The 27,449-nt window shown below is 39.0% G+C and overlaps 1 protein-coding gene across 2 annotated transcripts in view; it reads left to right on the top strand.

The window, feature by feature from the left end:
* LOC117305823 overlaps window positions 1–27,449 on the top strand; it is an 84,475-nt gene that overhangs the window by 2,293 nt on the left and 54,733 nt on the right. For both annotated transcript variants that reach the window (XM_033790700.1, XM_033790707.1), the window contains exon 2: window positions 5,622–5,877. In XM_033790700.1, coding sequence (XP_033646591.1) covers window positions 5,622–5,877 — 256 coding nt within the window. The remainder of the gene's footprint in view (window positions 1–5,621; window positions 5,878–27,449) is intronic.

The raw sequence follows: 27,449 nt of genomic DNA, 5'->3' as shown, positions 1-27,449 counted from the left end.
CCACAGCCAGCCTTAACTCAACTACGTTTTCGAAAACACCCACCAACCTCCAGTTCCTGAGCACTTTCGGTCGTGACTATCAACATGGGGCGTGGGGGAAATCAACATGCGTGCCTCTCACGCCTCAACATTACCTCTCAGCAACCCTTCTAAAGATTTCAATAAATCAGCATACGCGCTCTTTATGGAAGCAGACCAGGTGTCGACACTCCCGAATGCCTCTGTAAATACATGCATTTCATAAGTGTGAGATTGGAGTCAGTAAGTCACGCGATCAGGGGCATCCTCAGTAATACAATACTGAGATCGGAGGATGGTGTTCCCTGCTTGCTCAAGGGAGACCATCTCAAAATTTAGAGGATCAAGAAAATGCCAACATTTTGTTTACTCAAACTACCATTTTCTAAGTCTAACATGTTGGTTGTTGAGTTACCCATAGCAAATCACTCTACATCGAGTTCGGTTTGGGAGGATTTTAAATATTGATACCATTGTCTACTACTTGGCCTGAGATACCATTGTCAGATGACATCTCTGGGTGAGGGACTCATTGAAGTTTGTGCGTCTGTGCTGAAAAACAGGTACCAATATAGGCATGTGCACACTACGTTCTTAATTTCCAGAGCTCGTATTTGTCTGTATGATATTTTAAGGCTGCAGAGACGATCTTTAATCAGTTCATTTATCGGGTTGTCCATAGACTTTACTGTTGATGTTGATGTGTAAGGTGTTTAACAACAAGGTTTCGTTAATTGAAAGCGTCATGTACATTGAAACTTTTCTAAATTATTCCGTTTCAAGAGGCGGGTGTTTGTTGTGTGTCCTTTTCACAAATCGTTCAAACAAAATGGCAAACAATTATTTTGTTACGAAACAAATATTTTGACATTGGTATGCCTAACTCTGAAGAAATGTATTTCTTTTTTGCATGTCATAATAGCATAATGTTGCGTCGTGAGGAGAAAAACACGAAAGTCTGATACTTAATAAAAGTTGTCGAAATACTGCATTTCTTCAGAGAAGACAAAATCCTTGAGACAATAATTATTATTGGTAGTCGTAAGGGAAATGTTATGGGGAAAAAACAACAAAATGACTGTCAAATCGATAACCACTTTTATAACGGTTACTTTAAAACCTCCTTGAAACCTACATCCCGGAGGGTGGCCATAATCAATCACTGTGTCCTGTTACCTAGTGACGGAGTCATGACATCGCTGCAATTCTGAGATTTCCTGTAATTATGTTAATATCCAGCGGCCATTCTGTATAATAGGTTCAGTTCTACACTGCACCGTTGCAGCGACAATTTGATTGCGCGCGTATAGCATCCGTGTTGAATAACCGTCAGGGCCCAAATTCATAAAGCAGGCTTAAAAAGCAGCAAGCACAACAGCATTATGCTTACCAGAATAAGGGTACCAGCTAAACTACCATGTTACATGTACAATATGTGACTGGTATCCCGCTTATTTCTGCTTAGCAAATCAATTTTAAGGAACATTTTAAAAAGCAGCTAAGCACAACAGCATTGTGCTTACCAGAATAAGGTTACCAGCCTAACTACCATGTCACATGTACAATTTGTGACTGGTATCCGGTCAATTACTGCTTAGCAAAAGAAATGTGAGGCGATATTTTCTGCTGAAGCAGCTCTATGAAATCGGGCCCATGCAGTTCACAGCATTCAAACAGTTGGACTAAAACAAAAGGGAAGTTTACAGTCCGTCCTCGCTTGACAATATCGAAATGGGTGAAAACAAAGTTCTCAGTTGACACCAAAATCGTGTGTAGGCGTAATAGCCACCGTGCGTGTGTATTCCTAGAACTAACGCAAACCAATTAAACTGTATTTGGAGGAAATCACGGTGGTGTGTTTTCAATCAATGATGGACAACAAATCGGTCAACCAGAAATAAAAATAAGTGCTCGTAAATTAAAGGAAATATACACTCGGTCATTCACACTTAGCCTATAGAGTCCCGAAAATTTAATTATAATTTTTTTTTGGTGCATTTTGTACGTAGAAGAAGGTGACTTGAATGCTGACTTAAAGTGAAACTTGAAGAAAACATCAGAGGATGATAACAACTAATTATAACGCTGTGAAAAAAGGGTCTTTTGGCGATTGCATTATTAACCTACATAGCCGAAGTCGGGTGCAAATGGCACTAAAGCTAAAAGTTGACAAGCCTTATTCGATTATGTTCATGGATGACCACCCTTGATTACCATCGATTCGCTGGTCCTCCTCGTTAAAAAAAAATCCGCTCGTCTTTTTTCCCGCCGGAATATGAGGCAGGAGGTCAAAGTCATATCATACAAACCCACGAGGCTTTAATCAAACCGCGGGGAAAAAATTGTTTTCGTCTCTCCCTCGGCTCTAGATATACATTCTACATCCACGTGGTATAATTAGAAAGAACCAATCGATGTTCTTATGATTTGACAACACTGAGAAGTATACATACCGATATGAGATACACCTGCATGTGACGTCACAGCTTGTCAACTGCCTGGCTTTCGGATACCACTTCCTACAATTAAAAGAAGAGTATCATCTTCATGAAACGATGGATATGAGAACTTGGAGACTTTCCTGTGTTCGGACAAAAGTGTGAACTGTATCCACACGTCTACATGGTGGGTGGGGCGGGGTGTAAAACCTCGGAAAAGTTGCCCTTTTAAAGACTTTTGCATTGGTCGCAGTCTTCGATGAAAATGAAACATGCCCATTTTGAAGGCTATTTTTGGCCGAGAGTCGTGCGCAGCGCGTTCACAAGAGTTTACTTTTTCACTGTTTGTCATCAAAGATGGCGGTTAATGACGTCATGTGTTATCCATCCTTATGAGTGCATATATCTTATTCTTCTTTATCTCCGATGGAAAAACCTACTGAGCAACTAGCCTCTGTTTGGTAAACTATTATCGCGTATCGTTCCAAAAAAAAACTCCCTCTCTCTCGGACTCTTGAAATGTGTTTAATTGTGGTATCAATGTTGTGCTTGAATCTTTAACAAAGCGAAGCCGCATTTAACTCGTCATAATAATGAAAATTATCATGTTTGTTTCATATTGGCGCACATATCCTTAGTTCTTAAAGGCGCTGACATCATCATTGGTTTTTTGTGGCATACCTTTAGACCAATCCTTTAATTTTTCCAACTCCCTGTGGAGTATACAAGCCCAAGCTGATTAAATAAGCGCTAAGGGGTTTAATCCAACAGCCCCCACACATGGGTTGAGAGAAACAATTATGGTTAAGTGCCCGAATCAAGGACACAAGACGACCAGGATTTGAACCAAGATTATTCGACCAAGCTTTATTAAGAGTACATTTGCTGCTTGATATTTCTTTGTTTTTCTGTCCTCTCAAAACAACGTGCCCGACATAAAGGGGTAATGGGGCCAGTCACATCGATCTTGATATAACAAGAATTGGCAGAATTAAACACAGCTGTCATTTCTACCTCCATATGGTCATTAAAATGTTAACAAGGCAACTATGAATATAAGACACACAGTAACGACAGCAGTCGTCATATCCAGAAAGGTGTTTTACTCAATCAGTATCAAAATCCACCAGAAGCCAATGGAAACAGTGCACAAGAGTTCATAGGTATTTTTGCAGCTGTATAACGAAAGCGGTCAGAGCGTCGTGGGCGTTTTGTCTGATATTTTTATCAACAAGATTATGGCGCGAAAGTAGCTTTGTCGCCCATGGAGTTATTCTAAGTGGATGAGATAACCCATCCAGCGCAAACATAAACGTTCACCGTAGACGCTGCCGTATTGGGTTTCTCAAGTCAGAAAACACAGCTGTGTGTAAAATAGTCAGGACTCTTTCACTTATGACGTTCTGAACAGACTACTCCAATACAGGGAATCAGACGGTGTCTGGATATGCTATTCGACGTATACCTATTCTAAGTTTGCAAGGAAAGTTTTCAGAATTAAAGGGGCACATTTGATATGGAATTAAAATTGGAAAGATAAATTAAAAGTAGAGTAGCACATAAAGTTCCCCGAAGACGTTTTGGGGGTATAATTTCATGATTGAACATGATCCGTCATTTTGTAGGACCAAATTGTCGACTCAACAAAACGGCAGATCATTATTTTTTTATTGTCTTTTGTAGTATGTTTTGTTATAGCTGCATTTCCAGCAGTGGGAAATTTATGGTTTTTTTTATCATTACAATTAGGTGTTTTATAGTTAAAGAACAACCTTTAAAGGTGATAGCGAATACTATTAATGTACAGCTTAAAACGAGAATTTAACAATTTACGATAATTCAATTTAAATCGTTACAGCCAGTAGACATAGCCTTAGCCTACAGCCAAAGTCATTTGCTTCGGGCGCGGTCTTAATTAATTAAATTGTCCCAAATATAATCTGGGACACGTGTTTTACTCAATGCATGATACATGTTGGTCATGCCGTTGCACTAACTCTCTAGCTCCATGATGTCCGTTTCTGGCCTAAAGGTTTATGAAATTGGTCCATCGGTCAACAGAAACAGACACAAATATCAGATGAACAAAGTCAAAAACATATCATTTCGTTCAAACTGCTTGGAATGAATGAACTTGCCATTTTCAAAACCGCTGTTGCAGCATCTCTTTAAAGAGCGTCTTGAAATTTTGGAGTCGGTAGCGAACCACAATGTAATAGGCTTACTAATAAGCCTCGTCATGGTTGAAATGGTTGGACTCAACGGGGCATGATGAGACTTGAATACTAAATTAGTTTTATTTATGGCGATCAATCGGTGATAAGTGTTCCGTTAGCGTTCAAAGGTGTCTACAAGAAGAAACACCTTCTGGATCATAATTGACCCAAATTCCGGGGTCCAACTGGAATCTGACCATTTCTGGGTGAGGCTGACCCGGAAACTGGTACACACACAACCTTTGGCTAAGGATTTCGTCTTAGTTGACTCAATTCTGGTTCGTTTTGGACATAGAGATTCCGGTTATCTGCTTTAGAAAAACATCAAACAGCGTCAACACACATCATTAAACAAGCAAATTAGCTAAGACTTCGTCTCATTTTTACTATATTCTGATCCATTTTTGACCTGGTTAATCTGCTCTAAAAAGACAATAGTCGTGGGTTCCCATCCCATTGAGTGAGTTGGTAAAGTGCTGAGTATACAGTGCTTTAAAGGCAGTGGACACTATTGGTAATTACTCAAAATAATTATAAACATTAAACCTCACTTGGTAAAGAGTAATGGGGAGAGGTTGGCAGTATAAAACATTGTGAGAAACGACTCCCTCTGAAGTGAAGTAGTTTTCGAGATAGAAGTAATTGTCCACGAATTTTATTTCGAGACCTCAAGTTTAGAACTTGAGGTCTCGAAATCAACCATATAAACACATACAACTTCGTGTGACTAAGGTGTTTTCTTCTTTCATTATTATCTCGCAACTTTCATGACCGATTGAGCTCAAATTTTCACAGGTTAGTTATTTTATGCATATGTTGAGATACACCAACTGTGAAGGCTAGTCTTTGACAATTACCAATAGTGTCCACTGCCTTTAACACACATCTTAAAACACAAGCAATATGACTTAATATCTCGTTAATTATGGTCTCATCTCTTTCCTCACAGGGATCTTGAAGATGACTTCTCAAACTATGCTGCCTCTGTCCTCCAACGTTCATCCGACGCTACAACGACGGCAGAGGTCGACGCAGCCGCCGGGGCAGCGCCGGTCAAGCAGCGTGACCTGTGCCCTATATGCCACCAGACTGAACTAATACCCGACCCCCAACCAGGTACTGCCCAGGAGGGCCTATCATGTGGAGACTGTGAGCGTATTGTGTGTCTACAGTGTGGGTTTTACACGCCAGCGATTACGTCAGATGTAAGTTTCAATAACTTCTTAGATGTTAATAAAACCCGATCTATTATAAACTCATAGTTACTTCTCTCCCATCTTTCCCGAGTTAAGTGTTGGCGTTATGTGTTTGTACGTGTCATTGATGTGGGAGCGGTCTGGAACTCACACCACTTTTTTAGAGCAATTGTAAAATATCGAACACGTATTGAACGTTTGCTGACTGTATGTGATGTTTTCAACCCGTTGCCGGTAGGAGCACGTAATGTTAACACATAAGATGCTTCGCTGCTACGCACGAGCTCTTCATTTGTCTCGGCTCTGTAATAAAAAAAAAAACATCTTAAAGCCATTTTACACTTTCGGTACAGAAAAAAAAATTAAAAGTTCACAGATTGACAAATAATTTACAGGGTTTACAGAAGGTAATGGTGGAAGACTTATCCTGAAGAAAATTATTCCATGAAATGCTTTACTTTTTGAGAAAACATTAAAACAATATCAATTCTCGATAGCGAGAATTACGGATTTATTTTAAACACATGTCATGACACAGCGAAACATGGGGAAACAATGGTGGGTTTTCCCGTTATTTTCTCCCGACTCCAATGACCGATTGAGCCTAAATTTTCACAGGTTTGTAATTTTATTTTATTTAAGTGTGGGCCTAATTGGACAACACTGTTTACCGAAAGTGTCCAATGGCTTTAAACAAAACAACTCCAAACATCCATTTCATTCCTAGAGAAAACATCCATACAATTCTCCAGACATTGATTGAGAGTTCAATCAAAATCGACAGCCAGGAAATGTGTGTATCAGTTTACAATTGTCAATGACCAAAGCAACGATCAGCGGTCTCCCTTGCTCGTACCCAAATAGTTCCATGTCAGTGTTGCCTTATGCTATCCTTATTTTGATGAAACCACTGCTGACATGCTTTTTTGTTAATAATTTGTAAGATACAGTAACTCTTCAACTCGAGTGAGTATGACTAGACATGCTTTCACACCGTCTTAATTAACTTGGGCCCAACCATCAATCCAAACAGCCGAGATAATTTCCATCGAGACACCGGGATTCAGATAATAATGTGTCTGGGTACGAAGATCACTCTCTGAATGACGCTCTTTGACGTCCAAATTGTTGGTATCTCCAGTGATAGCGTTGGTTATTATTGCTACATGTTTATGCAACACTAAAGCTTTGTCCCTTGCCTGAACTGCTGCGGTGTGGACAAATACCTGAGCCAGACTGATTCCCTTATGGGGTGGGTGATGGGGGTGGCTGACAGTTATAGTATATTCGCCGTCCCGAAGGGTGACATCCTCAACGGCTCGTGAAAGTGTTTACTTTTTTAAATTGATAAACAAGTGCAAACTTCTGAAAGCTCTTTGCCTTTATTACGGTTATATTTACCGTTACCTAACACGTAACCTAATCTGGCATTTACCTTAGCCTATCATCATACCTTTACAAAGCCAACATCATACCTTTACTTGACATTTACCTTTACCTGTAACATACCTCAATCGTAAAATGCTGTAGGCGAAAGAATCGTGTACAAACATGGTTTAATGTACGACTGTCAACGATGTGTCGGACTGTATGCCAAATAAACTTTGAAAATTAGAATGTTCAGTAGAATCGTGTACAAACATGGTTAAATGTACGACTGTTAACGATGTGTCGGCATGTATGCCAAATAAACTTTGAAATTGAGAATGTTCAGTAGAATCGTGTACAAACATGGTTTAATGTACGACTGCCAACGATGTGTCGGCATGTATGCCAAATAAACTTTGAAATTGAGAATGTTCAGTAGATAATCATATAAAACGAAACACAATCTGTGCAAGTATTTCATTTCATTTACGTTGTTCAGCATATTGTTGCAACATTAAGTGATGATGCAGTATTCTTGAATACATATGTTAACTTTTTCTCTAATCGCTGTTTCACTACATCCAGTAAACCGGGTATAAGAATTCCTATACTTAAAATGCAAGTCTCATTCACAAAACCTGTTTCAAAACAGACATGTCCCTTTAAATCTCAAACAGATATGTACCTCACAGTACTTAGAAATAAATTTAGATACCAAGTTGACACCATCATTGATCCATTGGACTATTTAAACAAGAAACTGGCAAGGTTCAAGTTTCAATTTGCAAGTAAAACTACCCCTCCCCCCCCCCCTCCGCGTTTCCGGGTTAAGAAAATAAAACTGAGACAGTTAATACGCCATGTGTTTTCTTACCCAGTAAAGTACATTGTAAACATAGCCTGGTGACACCGGCATTTATTACTGGGTTGTATTTAATGTTCACACGTATGGGTTATTGATCAGGCTAGAGTACCATCCACTACTCACAGTAATGATAGACCTATAGACATGGGCAGTGAAGAAACCTAATTAAGATGGCTGACTAAATGTAGCCACGCGTCTTTATCGATCTTGCGCATCGATAGTAATATTATTATTCCCCTCTACTCAAACTCGGAGCAAACATTGCCAGAATCCAGCGCTGTGCTATAGGCTGGGCTCTGATATATTATTATAAAACACTCTTCAACGTTTGAGATAGAGCTTCCGAAAAGGGGAGAACTTAATGCCTGGAGAGACCAGAAGTTGTTTGTGTTCAATCATGCAACCTTTGCACATCTATTTCATTTGATCCCTCTTTTAGTGAATTAAGATACCATAATATTTTTGACTGCCGGATCAAATTACAAGCCGAGTTGGGTTGTTCGATGGTTTTGAATGAAACTCCGTCAAAACATTTTCTCAGCCTCAACTATCTTCAAAACACACACACGATTACGGATTTTAAACGTATAGGTCTGCTTTTGCAAGCAAAAGCAATTCCCTTAAAAAAATATGTGCACACAATTCAAAATGTGATACTTTGAAAGACAAGCAAAACTACATCATACGGCAAACTACTCTTCAGTATACATTTGCAATGGGAATTATATTTACAGGTCAAGCGAGTCCAATTTTATATTTACACAAGGAGAGAACGAAACTCAAAGGAAAGGGCAGGCAATTACTTATCCTCATTCCCTTTAGTACACTATATGAATTACTGTAGAGGCAGTCTGTCAAATATGCCCTATTACTAATGGACCTCCTTTTAATTTTAATTTTTTCTAGTCATAAGTTGGTCCAACGTGCCCAAACCATTCCTCACGTAATGATCTTTTTGTTTACTTTCGAGTTTTAAATTCGGACTTGATATTAACTGTTTCGATGCGTAGGCCTATATAGACTAAAATTGGGTTAACAGCTCGTCATTAATCAAAACCTGGTTAATAATTTTTCTCAATGAACTTAAAAACTTTGTTTAATTTTTTTATTCTATTTTTACTTAGTCTAAAATATCACAATAACACCTCTATGTGTGTTTAAATTACACCGGCCAATTAATGTTGTGCCAACCCAATTAGCCTTTTGAGGTATGGTGGACACTATAGGTATCTCAAAAAAGCTTATTACTTAGGCCTACTTTGCTCGAGATTATCTATTGGAGGTTATAATTCGTTTCATATTGCCTACTGGCATAAAAGTGCAACCACCCAGCGGCGTAACTGGGGTGCATAGGTGCCCAATTAAGCTCCTCGGGTTTTCCTGTGGGTTTTGTTGTGAGTTTTGATCTGACAAACCATAACTTTTGTAAAGGTGTATGGGGGATTGGATGCTTTGGAAATAACATGCTCCCCATTATGCACTTGAAAAATAACAGGAATAATTCATACCTACATGCACATAGTAATATTCAGAGGATATTGCACGTTTATAGTATAAATATATTTGCACAGTTTGGGGGTTTATAAGTATCGTTTGCAGAGAGAGGGAACTTTTAGCCGCGGAACCTCGGCGTGTCTACACCGAGAGAAGTATCGATCGGACGGGGTGTTTCTCATGCACCCCCTCCCCCGGGATCAATGACGCATGATGCTCGCTCAAACTAGGGTCTAATAATACAAACAGGGGAGGCCCAACCCTGCTTGAAAAAAATCCTGTAAATTAGAATTGCCATCCTCCAAACCCCCCCCCCCTTTATTTTAAGGATTTCCTTTTTTTAATCGATTTAGAAGAACAAAACTTCCCCCATTGAAAAAGCACTACGACAGTGGCAATTTCGTAGTGGAGAAAACAAAATTGCAGCCCTTTGCTTTTGGCGGGGGGGGGGGGGGGTGGCTGATGTTCAGTATGGTGTGAACTAATTAGCTGCATCTGCCTCGCCTCTTACAGCCTATAAATGTATCGGTTCGATAAATATTTATTGCGTTTGTCTGTTTATATTTCACCTCATAAAAAACAGCAGTTTGTCGAAACATGGCACAAACTCTACGACTTTTGAGTTAAGTTTTGCACATTGGTTTTCAAATAATTCAAATTTATTACATCGGCAACACTCTGTTTAGTATCTTTTGTTCACAACTGAGCAACACGCTTCCCTATAAAGTGCAAAAAAAAAGGATCAACCACTCCAAAGCGTACAGAGTTTAGTTGGACACCTGAAAAGGTATAAGTTTAGTGTGCCGCACAAAGTGTGTTCCCCCCACAGTACCCCACTCCTCGTTATCATTACAACTGCCCATACTGGGAGCTAAAACAAAAAAAAACGTTTCAAATAACAGCGTCTTTCCTCGTATTATGAATGCCACCCGGATAACGTTGAAGTAAAACAATTACGGCAAACAAGTACAAACAAAACAAATACCATTCTACTAACCGTGCAGATTAAGCCAACACATTCCCCCTTTAAGGCGACGAACACTTCAAAAACAACTCTTTGAACATTGATAGTGCTGAAATAGAGTTGTTATGCACCCGTGATACAGCCTGCTGTTATTGAGTCATAGAGTGCTCTACAATAACCTGAAATGATAAATATAGTTTTCTTAATTTTTACGAAGTGTAAATGTGCCACGATTGAACTGCGATTCTTAAACTTCCCTTCTCACGAACCGGACACTGGTGATATTGCTACGCGGAGCCATGTTCTTCCATTCAAGCCTGAATAACGACCGCGGAGTGCAGATGGATTGCGTTTAATGGACTCAGTGTCGGGTCCATATACGAGAGGGTATTATGGACATGTGGTGTAAAGGGCAACTTGACAGATCGGGCAATATAATGTAAAAAACTCACAAATATCGGTTCAAATAATAAGAGGAAAAATATTGGACATGTGGTGGAAAGGGCAATATAAAGTAGTCTGCATCATAAAGATACACGGTATACTGGGTCCAATATACGAGGGCAAAGATATATAATGGACCTGTGATGTAAAGGAAATACCTATCATCGGGCAATATAAAATTCTCAGTATCAGGTCCAAAACGAGGGGGAAATGTGCACAATGTACCTTCGGTGTCAGGGCTATAACTTACATATAAGGGCAATATCTGACCAGATCGGTTCAAATGTACGAGGGAATTATATAATTACAGTGGACCTGTGGTGTACAGGGCCATAGTATAGCTTTGTTGAATCCTGTGGCAGAGTCATTAAGGTGATCACCTGGGATCTCATTAAGGTCAGCACAGCGCACTAGTTAATTAGACACAACGCACTGGTGTATTTTTTTTTAGCCATTGGCATCACACTTGTCATTTCGACCTTTAAATGCAGTGGACACTATTGGTAATTACTCAAAATAATTATCAGCTTACTGGGTAACGAGTGATGGGGAGAGGTTGATAGTATAAAACATTGTGAGAAACGGCTCCTTCTGAAGAGACATACAGTAGTGTAGTCAAGTATCTGAAAGCACACAACTTCGTGTGACAAGGGTGTTTCTTTCTTTCATTATTATCTCGCAACTCCGACGACCGATTGAGCTCAATTTTTCACAGGTTTGTTATTTTATGCATATTATGTTGAGACGCACCAAGTGAGAAGACTTGTCTTTTAAAGGACTTGAGCAGGTAATATTCCTACGGAGAATCTGTACTGATGAAATAAGTAAGTCTTCCGATTGAACAATGACGATTCTGTTCTTGATAATGACCAATTCTCCACTCTGATTACACCAACCGATGCACACATAGCGTCAGATAACGTACATTGTACATAATTAACATACTCAGTCAAATGTTATTTCGTACTAATTGGTTCAAGTCATCGCTGCACATCGTTAAAGGCACTGGACGCTATTTGTAATTATTCGCACATATTGTTAGCATAATAATTCTTACTTGGTAAACGAGCAATTGAGAGCTGGTGATAGTATACAAATATTGACTGCTTCGAGTGCTATAGTTAAAACTATGACTCCCGAGGTGATCCCCGGAGCGTTCTATTTTCCCGAGGCGAAGCCGAGGGAAAATAGAATGCTACGGGGATCACCGAGGGAGTCATAGTTTTTAACCATTGCACGAGTAAAAGCAGTCAATATTTGTTTTATAACACCCCAAACATTTCTAAATACTGTACTATTATTATTAAGTTACAGACCTGAATGCTACAATCCACGGACGACGCGACTACAGATTGCAAACACTTTTACTTACTGTGCTGCACGTAGTGTCGTGCAATCCGAAATGGTTACAGACTATTAATTTATCATCCTCGTACACGCAACGGACGTCTGGGTACTGCACGCCGTGTGCTAGTCTTCGGACTAGTGCATGGCAAACCGACGCACTATCACACGGCCGTCGTCTAGCAAAACTAAGACATGTCATGTGACGCGCTCTAAACCAATGAGCAGGCAGAATACTTGCAAGGGGTGTTATAATGTAAAACATTAGGAGAAACGATTTTCTCTGAAGTAACGTAGTTTTTGAGAAAGAGGTAATGTCTCACTCAAAATAAGACTTCAGACCTGAAACACTTTATTATGCATCTGAAAGCACACACATTCAACAGGGTGGTTTTGGGTGTTTTTTCTCACTATTCTCTTGCAACTTCGATGACAAAAACTTAGTCCAAAGATTTGTTATGTTATGCATAGTTGGGATACCAATTGAGAATACTGGTCTTTAAAAATTAACGAAAGTGTCCAGTGCTATTAACACAATTTGTACATATTATGAGTTGACTCATGTCATGTGACTCATGGCAACAATAGCTGACTTAGTCAAGGGCCATCGATCACAGATCCTAACAGGAAATAATATTGCTCCTCTCTGTCAGTTGTTTTGATGAAGCACAATCCCTTTCCTGTAAATCCAAGTATATTGGTGACTAAATTAATTGCGTGGTGGAAATATACATGAATAATTCTTATTGGTAAATCGTGTAATATTATCTTAAAAATTTGCGTTAGTCTTTATGGTATCCGCTAATAGATTGGGTTAATATCATATTTTGTCGTGCAATAACATAGTATTGAAGTGTTTAGTGCATTTCATGATCTGTCTTTCATCTTGTATTTTGGCAGGAAAATTCAATGTGATTCATATTGGAGCCCGTGCTTTTCACCAAAAGTGATGATTTGACAAAATTATGACAAAACTTAGATGATTCAACAGTTGACTTTGTCAATTTCATTTAAGGGTGATTCAAACTGTATAGTCTTTTGATACAAGGATATCTACAATCAAAACACTGTAAAATGACTCATAATTCGTCCGAGGTGCTTTAGACGCATGACGTGTAGAAATGGTAAAAGAACATCCCATTTCAAATGTACTGTGGCGTAAACCCATCATATCTTTGCAACTCTCCCATTACATATTGACACAGACTGTCTGAAACCTCCTTGCCCTCAAAGTGTAGGATTTACGGCTTTAAATCCACAAAGAACTCACTTCAATTTGCTGATGACGTGGATCTTGAGAAATTCAGATTTTTTGCTGTTAGGGAAAGCTTTGACAGTGGTAATTTCACCACCGAGTAGTCTGGTTGTAGACTGTTAACAGATGAGGTGTCTACACGCATTGAATCAATGAGAGCTCGTTTGATATGGACAGAGGAACTGAGTGGTACAAACACCCTTGTGATGAAGTATCTTATTAAAGACTGACATGTTGTTTCCATGAGGGGGAGTTTTTTTTTGGTTTTTTTTTACATTGGTGATGAGTTTTGAGTACGTTTTGTATACAGAATAGATTTAATACTGGCGTTAGTTGTAATTAGTTGGAGAAGAACATTCCAATGAAAAAACAACGTTGAATCCACACCCTTTATGTATGTTTTGATTGACTATATAGGCAATAAGACAGTTTCCTGATGATGTCACACAATCTACCTTTTTGTACACAATTTTTTATTCTAAATTTGTAGTTATTTATTTTGCGCTCGTTCGGCTTTTAGCGAACATTTTTATTCACAACATACAACATAGATTAAAGACACTGGACACTATTGGTAATTGTCAAAGACTAGCCTTCACAGTTGGTGTATCTCAACATATGCATAGAATAACAAACCTGTGAACATTTGAGCTCAATCGGTCATCGAAGTTGCGAGATAATAATGAAAGAAAGAAACACCCTTGTCACACGAAGTTGTGTGCGTTTAGATGGTTGATTTCGAGACCTCAAGTTCTAAATCTGAGGTCTCGAAATCAAATTCGTTGACAATTACTCCTTTCTCGAAAACTATGGCACTTCAGAGGGAGCCGTTTCTCACAATGTTTTATACCATCAATCTCTCCCCATTACTCGTCACCAAGAAAGGTTTTTTGCTAATAATTTTGTTGAGTATTACCAATAGTGTCCACTGCCTTTACAAAAGTATAAATACTGCCTTTTTACCGGCACTTTAAAGAGAGCTTGTGTGACGCAAACTGCCACTATCTCAGACGAGGAGTATGGATGCCAAGTATCATATCGTCAAATTATATAGCACAATGGTTTTAGCCTGTTATAACAATGACCCCCAACGTAAAAGAGTTCCGTTAACGTAAACTGGATGTTGCTTTCCATATAACGTAAAAGAGTTCCGTTAACTGGATGTTGCTTTCTATATAACGTAAAAGAGTTCCGTTAACTGGATGTTGCTTTCCATATAATGTAAAAGAGTTCCGGATGTTGTTTTCCATATAACGTAAAAGAGTTCCGTTAACTGGATGTTGCTTTCCATATAACGTAAAAGAGTTCCGTTAACTGGATGTTGCTTTCCATATAACGTAAAAGAGTTCCGTTAACTGGATGTTGCTTTCCATATAACGTTAAAGAGTTCCGTTAACCGGATGTTGCTTTCCATATAGGCCGTGGGTTCCATTACATTCGAACGGGTCGAAATGCACTCCCTTTTCCCCCACCAACAGACTTCTTCCTGCCCTTTCTCCCTCTATACACAACAGAAAGCTACAACCAAGGGCGGGTTACAGAAAGCGATAGCCGCCTTCGGAAAACAGATTTTTCCCAACAGCCTGAATATTATGAAGTACAAACAAAGGTTGTTTTAAAACAAAACCAGGACACACGACCCACGGGGCCTTCCCGTGTAGCGATGGAATCTGTGTTAACAGGCGACACTTTTTCCTGGCGGTTTTCGGTGTCGTTTCGACTCCTCATGAACGTGCTCTGGAGCTGCTTAGCTTCATGGCATGTACCGAGGAGTCTTATTTCTGTTATTGAGAGAAAAATCCATAGACTGCCCAGCATTATGTAGATTAAAATGGCGAGCGCGATACGGTAACGGGCCAAATAAAAGAGAAACGTGTTTAGGGTACTCTCTCTTTGAAAACAAATGGGATGACTTTCTTTTCTGGCCGCTCGAATTATTTTTTTATACAAACAGCAGGGCTTTTTTTTCAATAGGATTGTTTTGCTGAGTACGTTATATTCTTTGATTGTGTCCGAAAATTCTCCTCTCTTTCGGGGAAAAATGTCATTCAAAAGGAAAGGAAAACAAGGAGGCAGACTACTTCTAAAGATGAAACGGTCGGTGACGTGAAACATGTTTTTATCTTTATTTGGCCTACCGTTTTTTACGGTATGATAATAACCGGGCAGTCATGCGCTGGTGAAGACGCAGTGTGCATAAGCAATGATGGTAAGGTGTGCACTATAAAAATGCCATCTTTGCAGGGGCTATTTATACAGAGGCTCGTTTGGTTATTTATCTGTATTACTGAAGTATTAAATATCGTGGTTTCATCATCTATACAGATGTTGACGTATTGAATGATATTACTCATTTTATGTAAGTACTAAAAAAAAAAACAGGAAGCAAATTTGCTTGACCGTTTTTGTAGCAATAGGTAATTAGTTTCAATGTTTATCAAGTATGAATAATGTCTCAAAAGAATATTGTTCAAAAAGGCCACTTGAACAACTAAGATGATTAGAGCTATTTGAATACAATTATACTAAAAGTTGTTGCTTATAACGTAATTATTCATTATTATTTTATTTATTTGATTTGTCAGTAAATTATGGCTAGAACAAATTAACATACTCCTCACACAATATGCAGCTAAACATTACAAGTTATGGAGTTGTGTTGTGATCACAGTTTACATTACGATGTGTTTTGTTGTTTTGTATAAATTGGTTCTCCCTGCTTACATCCCGATGTGTTAAACGCCACACTCTCTAACATTATTGCAGGTGTTGTCAACAACTCATTAGGTGTGAGAAGAGATCAATCCGTATACATCATTATAATAGCCCTTTTCGAAACCACGGTTATGGCTCTAGATTCGGCTCAGGATAGCTTGGCCCCGAGGTTGTTGAGGCTATTGCGTGTGCTTTGCGAACGCGCTAAGGGCTTCAGACGAGAAGACGGAGCCTGAAGCCGAATCCAAAGCCAAGGTTTCGTAAAGGGTCTATAAGAGTGGCCTCGAGCCAAACAGGTTGACTCTCAGGAAGGCAAATATTAGCCCTAAAGAGGGCGTAAGTGCACCGGGGCTCTGCTGGCCTTTGATCTTGGATTTTCTTTCTCTCTCAACCAGCCAAGGGTTTTGATAAACGTCGCCAATTTGTCTACATCACAGGAAATTAAGTCCTTTACATGAAATCGGAATCTTTCTGGAACCTTTTTGCGATTTGTTGATGAAGTGAAGGTCTGAATATTAATCTGACCGTCCCACGAGGAAGTATTTGTTGTTTTTTAAATCCAGGTGACTTCATTTAATGTAGTCACCCGGAATTATATAAAAATCACGGCAAGCATTTCGTAGTTTCGTGTAAATAAAATAAAAAATTTGCGGCTGAAGGGAATTGGTTTTTCCCGGTGGTCTGAAAGTATAAATAAACACACACAGACATTCAATTTATACAAATTAATAGGATCATAGATTGGCCTGTGTCGACGTTGATGTAAGCCTATGTAGGCAACATTATGAAGAAAAATACAACAATCGTCTCGTATGTGAAGCAGATTCGTTTGATCTTCAAATGCCCTTGTCGACAACGATTAGACGAAAATGCTCGTTCAAAATCAGTTAGCTTATGATAGGCTTTTTTTATCTTGACATTCACCAGACATACATCTTTAAAGGCAATGAACACTATTAGTAACTGACAAAGACCAGTCTTCTCACTTGGTGTATCTCAACATATGCATAAAATAATAATCCTGTGAAAATTTGAGCTCAATTGGTCGTCGGAGTTGCGAGATAATAATGAAAGAAAAAACACCCCTGTCACACGAAGTTGTGTCCTTTATGCTGATTTCGAGACCTCAAATTCTAAATCTGAGGTCTCGAAATCAAATTCGTGGAAAATAACTTCTTTCTCGAAAACTACATCACTTCAGAGGGAGCCGTTTCTCACATTGTTTATACTATCAACCTCTCCCCATTACTCGTTACCATAAGGGGTTATGCTTATAATTATTTTGATTAATTGCCAATAGTGTCCACTGCTTTTAATATGCAAAACACTCTCACAGTGAAGTTCAAAGTTTGCCTAATAGTTGCATTTCACAGAATGTACAAAGCCGGAAACCCCAAGAGTTCGGCCTTTAATGATTAAATAATCAGAATTCCTTATTAGATAAAAGAACTCAAATATTTAAATGAAGTACTTGGGATGATAAGTGTTTAGAAATTTCTGGACGAGCATCTGGTTTGTGAATTAAATGTCACTTAAACTTAAGGAAAGATTTAATTAGTGTAATTTAAAAGGACGCGTAAAAAACAAGTGTGGTATCAACCCAAAAATGGAATTGAACACATTTTTATCCAAATGTGCACATCACATGTAAGATGAATAAAAGTTTGCTAAATGACAAGATAATAATCATAAGATTATATTTTGTTATATTATTTTTGATAATGATATGATATACATAAAAAGTAAATATATTGACAAGTGGTGACGGTTCAGTTGGTTGAGCTTTCCACTCTAGTAAAATCTTTATTCAACACAAACTTATTTTGATCTTGTTTCAACCCATATACACCGATGTGTATTAACACTTTATTCTCAGCATTTTCGCGAGCTCTCTGGAAAAAGGCATATTACTTGGGTGAAATTCGAACCCATGACCTTTGCAGATCTAAAGACCAGTATGTTACCAACGATTACCGAGATTGCCTGGTAGCTAGAGGCAGTTCGAATCCGGACTTACTTAGAAATTACCCAGTCAGATTCCCTCGTCTATAGTTTATTAGTTGATTTAACCTTTGCTTTTGATGATGGATGATCTTCGAGGGCGTGAACACATAAGGAGATGTTCTTTGCTTGCTAAATACTGACCTGGGATTGATTTTCTTTCTTTCTTTTATGAAGAGAAAAGCAAATATAGACACAGAGACAGTATTTACCCAAGTGTTCTAAGCAATGGGGATCACTCTCGGATATCGGGGCGACTGTAGTCAAACCAACACGTCACAGTGAAGGAGTTAGAGCCACATGTCCGCCAAGTCTGCACGGACGGGCCAAGACCGGACCTACAGAGCAAACAATCATCAGCTTGTTCGTCCAGTGGACGGGACGTAAAGCCGTTGGTCCCGTGTGTTGTGTAACGCACGTTGAACCCAGTGCACTTGTCGAAAAGAAAAGGGGTTCGCCCCGATGTTCCTGGTTTGATTGGCTGCAAAATTGCACCACAGCACCTTGTAAATTATTACACGGTACTATGTTAAAGACAGTGTACGCGAGATAATATTGAAAGAAAAAACACCCTTGTCACACGAAGTTGTGTGCTTCCAGATGCTTGATTTCGAGACATCAAGTTCTAAACTTGAGGTCTCGAAATCAAATTCGTGGAAAATTACTTCTTTCTCCAAAACTAGTTCACAATGTTTTATACCATCAACCTCTCCCCATAACTCGTTTCCAAGTAAGGTTTTATGCCAATAATTATTACCAATAGTGTCCACTGCCTTTAAACGGAGTAGGTCTCATAATTCAAACGTAATTCCACATACCTTGCAGGACAACTTTGTACGATGAAGCACTTTGAGCATCACTGGGTGACAGATAAGCGCGATATAAAAAAAACACTATTTTTATTCATTGATGATCAAAGTCTACCTCTTATCCACAACATGTTCGGACACTTTGTGACGTGCATTCTGGCCGGTAATGACCGTGTACCTTTTTTAATCATAGTTACTCCTCTCAACCTCGGTATATAAATGACCCCTTGTGACGCATCAAGTTTGATAGTAGTTGATGATATACAAAATAAACCACGACTCTGACATTTTCAGCTGCAATGACAAGTTATTAAATTTGGTTAAAAGGGAACTGAATCGTATACTTCAAATGTAAGCCGAACAAATTGAAACGGATGTCCACCCTTGGCATTTTAGTAGATACATGTATTATTTCAAGGTTGCGGAACTTGATTGCGCTACCGACTATTTGGTCATGTTCCATGGCTGTGTGCAGTATCAGCAGTGCAGTGCGTACGCAGCTCAATTACGAGCTCAAGTAGGCAGCTCAAATAAAGCTGGTAGGCGGAAAAAACTGTTTGACAATTTTGTTTGCCAACAACATTGAACTTAATATAATTTGGCTGGTTACAAGCAATATTTTACTGTGCTTAGCATGTTATGCTAACAGGATTGATAAAACTGTGCCTTGATGTTCGGAACACTTTTTCACTCCATTTATAAACGGCCTTGTTGTAGGCCTGTTGTTTTAATAAAAGAAACATAAATGGCTACACCGTGATGAAGTCCATAGTGTCCAACAATTTTAAACCTGCACAGAAAATGCTAAGTTTGCAACAGCTTTTAATTCTATTTTCTCAATTCCAAACTTGGAAACAGAATTGGCATCATGCAAACTGCTTACCAACCAAAATAACGTATGGTCTATATGCAACTCTAAACTAAGTTTTTGTTGTTGCAATTTTTAACCTGTTAACACTATGTGCATGAATTATGCAAGTTGTGGAAGAAACGTCGGCCAGTGAGACTTTCTTGAACTAGAAATTGACTATTCAAAGGCAGTTAATTACACGCGGTCCTGCTGGCGTCTTTATTGGCGATTTTATCGGAATGGGTCTTGGTCATTTCGGAATTTTTATTTATAAAAAAAAAAAATGGTGCGTGGTGGGGGTTGAAAGTCCAGCTTTAAGTAACAAGAAACGGCAGAATTCAAAGGGCATTCTGTGCACAGAGGACTTATAATCCAATAAAAAGAAAACACGGAGTCTCGCGGGGAGAAAGAACACTTACATGCTCAGACAGAATAATCAGATTGGGAAAGACTGACTTAAAATATTATTATAGTCAATTGGTCCCTATGGCGTTTTGTACACATGATTTGCATAAAATACAACAATAGGTGCTGGTTTTATTTATTTATGCTTTATTTTATTTTCAGATGTAAGCCCTACTTGTTTGAAAAAAAATGCTTTAAATTATAGTAACAATCCTTATGCAAGTGGTGTGAGAGAAAAAAAAAAAATTAACTATAACAAAGTGAGAGTTGGCTCTGAAAAAAACCCAGTGTGGTCTCGACGTTTCGATCAGCAGAGTATTCTGTTCGAAACGTCGATACCATGATGGCGAGTTATATCTCAAGCTTAACCTCGGTGTTATGTTTCACTTCCCCTCTTTAAAGGCACTGGACACCTTTGGTAATTGTGAAGACCGATATTATCGTTGGGAGTATCCAATTATTGTACAATAACACAACTGTGAAAATGGACTCAATTGGTCATCAGAGTGGCAAGAGAATAATACAAGAAAAACACCATTGTTGCGCAAATTAGTGTGTGTACGTTTTCATATGCCTAATGCAGCCTTTGGGCCCGAAGTCTTTTAATAGTTGAGTGATAAATTCAAAAACTACGTCACTTCTAGGGGATCCGTTTCTCATAATGCTTTATACTATCAACATTATATCCATTGCTAACAATTATTTGGACTACTAACCAATAGTGTCCGGTGCCATAAACTCGGTGTTAGTTATATTTCTCCCTTTTAACGTCTGTCCAAATCATATCCCTATAAGTGAAATGTGTCGATTGAGCTCTATAACCGAACAATAGTTTACACCACCTCAGATTTAAAACGAATCTCCGTTCGGAGTCCAACATGTTTCATGTTTGTCTGTACGTGCGAATATCCGGTCATTGGGCGAGAAATCGTATGGAAACCAATTGCTTCGACATGTTGTAAGGAAAGACGCTATTGATATTTTGCCACCGATAGTTTTGCATTTTATGTGTGGATGGATATCTCTTCCGATCACGACTTAGCCCTTCTGTTAAACATACTGCACTTATTCAAGGCTATGTAAAATTCATAAGTGTGCTTTAATAATGCAATAATATTCATGGTATGAATATAACCAAAGCTTACAGTCGATTTCACTTTGAGACAAATGGGGATTAAAATGCACTCAATGGTTTTGATGAAAACCCTAAGCACTGACAAAGATGGAGTTATATCCATCACTCAGGATGTTTCACACAAAAGTAAATACCATTCAATATCTTGCTCGTTCACCCCCACCCCCCCCCCTCCTTGTCATCGTCCCCTCACCTGGGGAGACTCAGTGCCACAGGGCCACCCAGGTCCATCGGTGACAACAAGATACCATTTGCAGACCGTAGTTAGAAAAACATACAAAGCGGCAGATAAAATAGAGTCATTTGAAATGTTATATTTGACTAGCCCTGTTTGCTGAGGATAATTTCATCGGAGCGAGCAGGGCATGTATAATGGTTTTTGTCCGTCTGTGTGTTGCATTTTGGAGAGTGGCTATGCGTGTTTGCCGAGACTGGAAATAAAGGGGATGGGGTGGATGTAGATTACATTATAAATAACATATCTGGAGTTACTCAAAGACGCCGAAGTCGTGACGTCATTGAAAGAAAGGTGGGAGACTGTTGGCTAGTTGCTTCGTGATGGGCTGACTTCAAGTCATGTGCTCTGTGTATACTTTTAGTTTGTAAGCTTGCCAACAAATAATTTCTAATTCAGTTAAATTTTCGTATTAAACACAACAGAGTTTCAATTAGTAGTTTAACTGTTTAATGCAGTAAGATTGTCATTGTCAGTAGTGATGGAAATTTCTTTTTTTGTACTGAACTGAATAACAAAAATTTTTATCGTCAGTCCTGAACCAGTAGTATGGGCCTAGTGATACCTTTCCAATGGCACACTGCCTGAACAATTGTGATTATGAATTCTCCACTGAATTTAGCAGCGAACAGCTTGAATAATTGAATTTCTAGAAATGTCCTATATCTACAGACGCTTTGTTAACATAGTGGACTATGTTAGCCACATTTCCCACCTGGGAGTACTGTCACGTGACTAAACATGAGTAAGAACTGCTCCAGGCTGCGCTTCCATATTTACCCACTAGAAATGTTACGCTTTAACACCTAACCGGGCCATTCGCTGTAATGCGGCGCATCTTACTCGCTCCCCTGTCGACCGGTAAAAGGACGGTTATCTACGGTGGAAAAACCTAAGAGAGGCCCGGGGCTAGCTAGGTGGGTGAATATTGAACTAGGAAACACTACGGCTCTTAACTATTGTTTGAAGCTATGCATGGTGTGGATGAAACTACATCTCTTCTCTCTACGTCTGCCTTGCTCCCTCTTGTTACGTGTGCATTCTCGAGAGTTTTTATTCGCATAGGCATAATACGGAGGTAAATGTGGATAACTCACAAAATGTGCTATTGCAACAAGACGCAAGAGTGGATCGGGGAAAACTTGCTGCATCTCGAAAAGTATGTTTGGGGATAAATCGTGGAAAAACATAGACATTTATGATAAAAATCTCATACAAATCCGATCCCAACATAATAAAACCATGACTCCAAAAAAATCTTTAAGACCTGTGTGACATTAAGGTACAGAGTTTGAGCTAAACTGGTCCGGGTTATATTGTACAACCATGGAGGTAGAGTTCAACAGGATTAGCTATATTTAGGTTCGGGCACAGTTAGGTACAGGCCCTGTACTGAAATCAAGAGAAACTGACAGAGTGAATGTTAAAGACATTGAACACTATTGGTAATTGTCTAAGACCAGTCTTCTCACTTGGTGTATCTCAAGTTATATATAAAATAGCAAACGTTTGAAAATTTGAGCTCAATCATTCGTCGAAATGGCGAGATAATAATGAAAGAAAAAGCACCTATGTCACACGAAGTTGTGTGCTTTCAGATGCTTGATTTCGAGACCTCAAATTCTAAATCTGAGGTCTCGAAATCAAATTCGTGGAAAATTACTTCTTTCTCGAAAACTATGTCATTTCAGAGGGAGCCGTTTCTCACAATGTTTTATACTATCAACCTCTGCTTATCACTCTTGAACAAGTAAGGTTTTATGCTAATAATTATTTTGAGTAATTACCAATAGTGTCCACTGCCTTTAAAGAAGAATTGACTCGAGCAGGATTTGAACCTACGGCCTCAAGATCAGTGTTCCGGCACTCTACAAACTGATCTAATCTTGCCCTACTGATTTTGGTTCAACCAACTTTTCTGCAAGTCGACTCTTTACCCTGGATATTTCCAGGCTGATTTATGAATAAATGATGCAGTAAGGATCGGTCGAGTTGGCCAGACACACTCTATTGGTTGCTAGTCAATGATCTCAATATGCGACATGATTCATTATGCCGAGAGAGATTGGTGTACTCTGTATTGAAATCCAATTAGGTCGGCTTTTTTTGCTATACTCTTGAGGATGTTACTGTCTCATTGCCTTTGTGCATGCACCAATGCTAATGTGCACATTACCTAGACATTCAAACTCTTAATGTTGTGCGCCTTTAGGGGGTTTTAATGTTTCTCAATCCCTCAAATTATTTTCGTTCGAACGTGTATTAGTCTTCATTTGAACGAATATTATTTCCGTTCGAACAAAGATCTGTCGTATCATGCCCAACAATTGACTTTAAACCGTTTTGAATGTAAATGGGGGAATATGAGCAAAAACAAGTTGCACGTGTTAATACCGTGAAAACACAAATTAATCCAGTTTCATTTTGAACTAGAGGAAACTATCAAGTATGAAAAGTATATTTATTGGTAAGTTCACCTGGGAATTGAACCACAGGAAGATGGCGGCGACATGAATGACATAGGAGTGTGTGCACATAATATTCTGAAATCAATGGACCAGTGTCTGCATATATAACCACTATGGCACGGACATGGCTTCACTCAATAAACGCAGCATTAATTTCGATCTGCAAGTGCAAAAGAAAAATTGCATGACATGTTTAGATATTTTGTAAATGATATGAACCCAATTTCATAGAGATGCTTAAGCAGAGAATTGTTCTTACAAATTATGTGCTTAGCAGGATACCAGTCAGAATTGGTGCGTGTGTGCGGCACCATAATGTAGCCCGAGCCCTAAATGTAGCCTGACCTAAATGTAGCCCAAAACATGTACCTAAATGTAGCCCGGTGTGGCGGTTTCAGTCTTCCGCCGTGTTCAGTTTTCCGGGTGACGTAGCCGGACATTTCACCACGTTTTTGGAACGGTTTAAGCTTTCCGGCATGTTCAGTTTTCCGGGTGACGTAGCCAGACAAAAATACAGCCGCGAGTACCCTGGCGAGTACTGTAGTTCTCTCAGTGACCCCAAATTGTTTATTATTACGATTCTTTTCTGTTTAGTCACATTCTCTTGCCCCATCTTTACACGTATTCATGCGTACAGCTGTAAGCAGGTCACACTGCTTGTGCCACACCAAATTCTTTCATACGATCCACGCGTTCGCCGCTCGTTGTACTCGTGGACGCCGCCATGACTACAGCTACCGGAGAGTAACACGGATGACTCAATACAGCACTACAAATTGACTACTTTTGCTTGCTGTGCGCAGGCATCGCATGACGTAATGTTACCGTATTTGGTCATTCGGAAAACTGAACACGGCGGAAAGTTGAAACCGCCACAGGACCTAAATATAGCCCCAAACATGTACCTAAATGTAGCCCGGACCTAAGGTACATGTTTGGGATTACATTTAGGTCAGGCTACATTTAGGGCTCGGGCTACATTATGACGCCGCACATGCGTGTGATGTAAAACGATCGTTGTGTCACAACTCCCAAAATTCTCCCAACATTCAAACCGAAGACTGAAAGGACAATCTAAAGTCCACGATCGCTGTCTCAGAAGAAAACAATAGGGTCTTCGTTTATCATGACAAAGAGTTGAACAAAGGAGGGTCAACGAATGGAGGTCACCACACACTTGTACATGTACATGTGTTTAAAATACAATAGGCCTTGTTTTCAAGCTTGATAACAAAAATGTATTCCGCTTGTGCAATTAAAAGTGAAATGCAGTTCGGGTGAAGAAATTCATCCAAGACAATGGAAATACGTAAAATGTATTATTTGATGCATATTAGATGGATACGGATGACCTGTCAATTCGTGGTTCATTGAGACCATCCATGCGGAACACGTTGTATTTTATCGACATAAAGTATTATATTGCCAATGACGTCTTTTTATGCACGGCTGTATTATGATTCACTCGATTCTATGAAAGTTTTTTAAATTGGTCAAAGTGGGGGTGGAAGTGCGTGTGTATACGCATTTCTAATTTGCAAAGGTACATTTCTGTCTTCCTGTCGTTTATACAAATTCAGGTTAACTATATACAAAACAAAAACAAGTTATATGAACAGTGGCTTTGTGCACCGTGTGCATCCTTGTTTGTGTACAATGTGGACAAACAAATTAGTTTTACTACACAAGACATCATGTCATCAACTGCAGACTGATAGCCACAAAGTGTCCGTTGACTGAGCCATGTCCAATCCTGTCCTCGCTTTATTAACCTTGGTAGAAAGTCATGGTTCATGTTTATTGAGAGTTGCCGTCACTTGGCCGTCACTGGCGGTCGTATGACGCAATACCGGCACATTATCCAACATCTCTTTTGCGATGTTGTTACGTTAAGGTTCCAACATTAGCAAGTTGTCGTTACTCTTTGTTCGTTCGTTCGTTCGTTCGTTCGTTCGTTCGTTCGTTCGGATCAAGCGTCGGCAATGCACAGAATCGTTTGTGTTGCTCACTCTCTTTTAAATCAAGCTGAAATAACGGTGACAAAATGGCTGCTGTTGAGCCTTGATTTATTTTGTTTTTAAGTCAAGTTTGGTATAATCTTTTTATGAAATTACTGCTGCCTGCTGTTTGCCTTCCATTAAATTTAAAAATGGAACATATTTTTGGAAGTATTTGCCGTACTGCAGATAGTTGTGCATTACGTTGCAATCAACATAAAACAGACTCATGTATAGTTTAAATATTGCAATTAAATTTATGTGTAATCGGACTGCCATGAGATTGCATAAAATCATTTCTTAAAATGAACTGCAGGTACAATTGCATGATTAAATTCACTGCAATTGATACATTTAAGAATAGGTATACCATATGGACTGAAAGCTATTTCATCTTTAAATTGTAGAATAAACATACATTTCTGGTGGATAACATTTTGTTAGGTACATTAACGTATTTTTACCAGTAATTCTGATCCAAGATGACTTTAATACAATCTAATTACTTTGGGCTCTGATGCATCTTAAGTGGAAACCATTCATGCTTGTATTTGTTGTCAACAAGCAGGCTTGCTCGCCCATCATATCAGCGGAAAAGTCACTGGTGCATTGATTAAGAACGCCACCAAGTGGCGACAAAATGCACAACAATTTAATCACCCGTGCATCTTTCAACACGTACTATTTACCTCAATTCAAACATTTTCTTTTATACGTCAAATGTGTTTGTAACTTATCACACAAAGAACACCAAGTTTGTGTATATTATTGTTGCATGTTGACGACCATGGAACTGCTTCTCAATCATTACAATAATTTATAATTAATGTAGCTGTTAAAGTACTTAGACTCGTACTCGGGTACTATTTTAGTACTGCTTTGAATGTACTCGTTTGTTCTCTGAGGCTGAGAACACCGTTAAAAAGTGTGACGTCATGCAATGATCATTAAAGAGAGGACACGGTATACTCGGGTACTTTAGCATCTTACTCAATACCCCAACTCATACTCAAATATTACTCGGCGTCTTTGCACTTGGTAGTACTTGATATCTGGGCTTAAAGTACCAGATGAAAGCATCGGTTATAACACAATCACATGATTTTTTTATCGATCATTCATAGCTGGAGTTCAATGACACAACGCCGAGAATGGCAAGTTGCAAACATGTCGAATGGTTACAAAGCCTCCTTCAGCCAAGGAACAGACATAATACATATCGATTTACTTCT

The sequence above is a fragment of the Asterias rubens genome, chromosome 2 (genome assembly GCF_902459465.1).
Source record: "Asterias rubens chromosome 2, eAstRub1.3, whole genome shotgun sequence".
NCBI lineage: Eukaryota > Metazoa > Echinodermata > Asteroidea > Forcipulatida > Asteriidae > Asterias > Asterias rubens.
The sequence above is the reverse complement of the archived record's forward strand: the minus strand, read 5'-3'. Positions and strand labels throughout refer to the sequence as shown.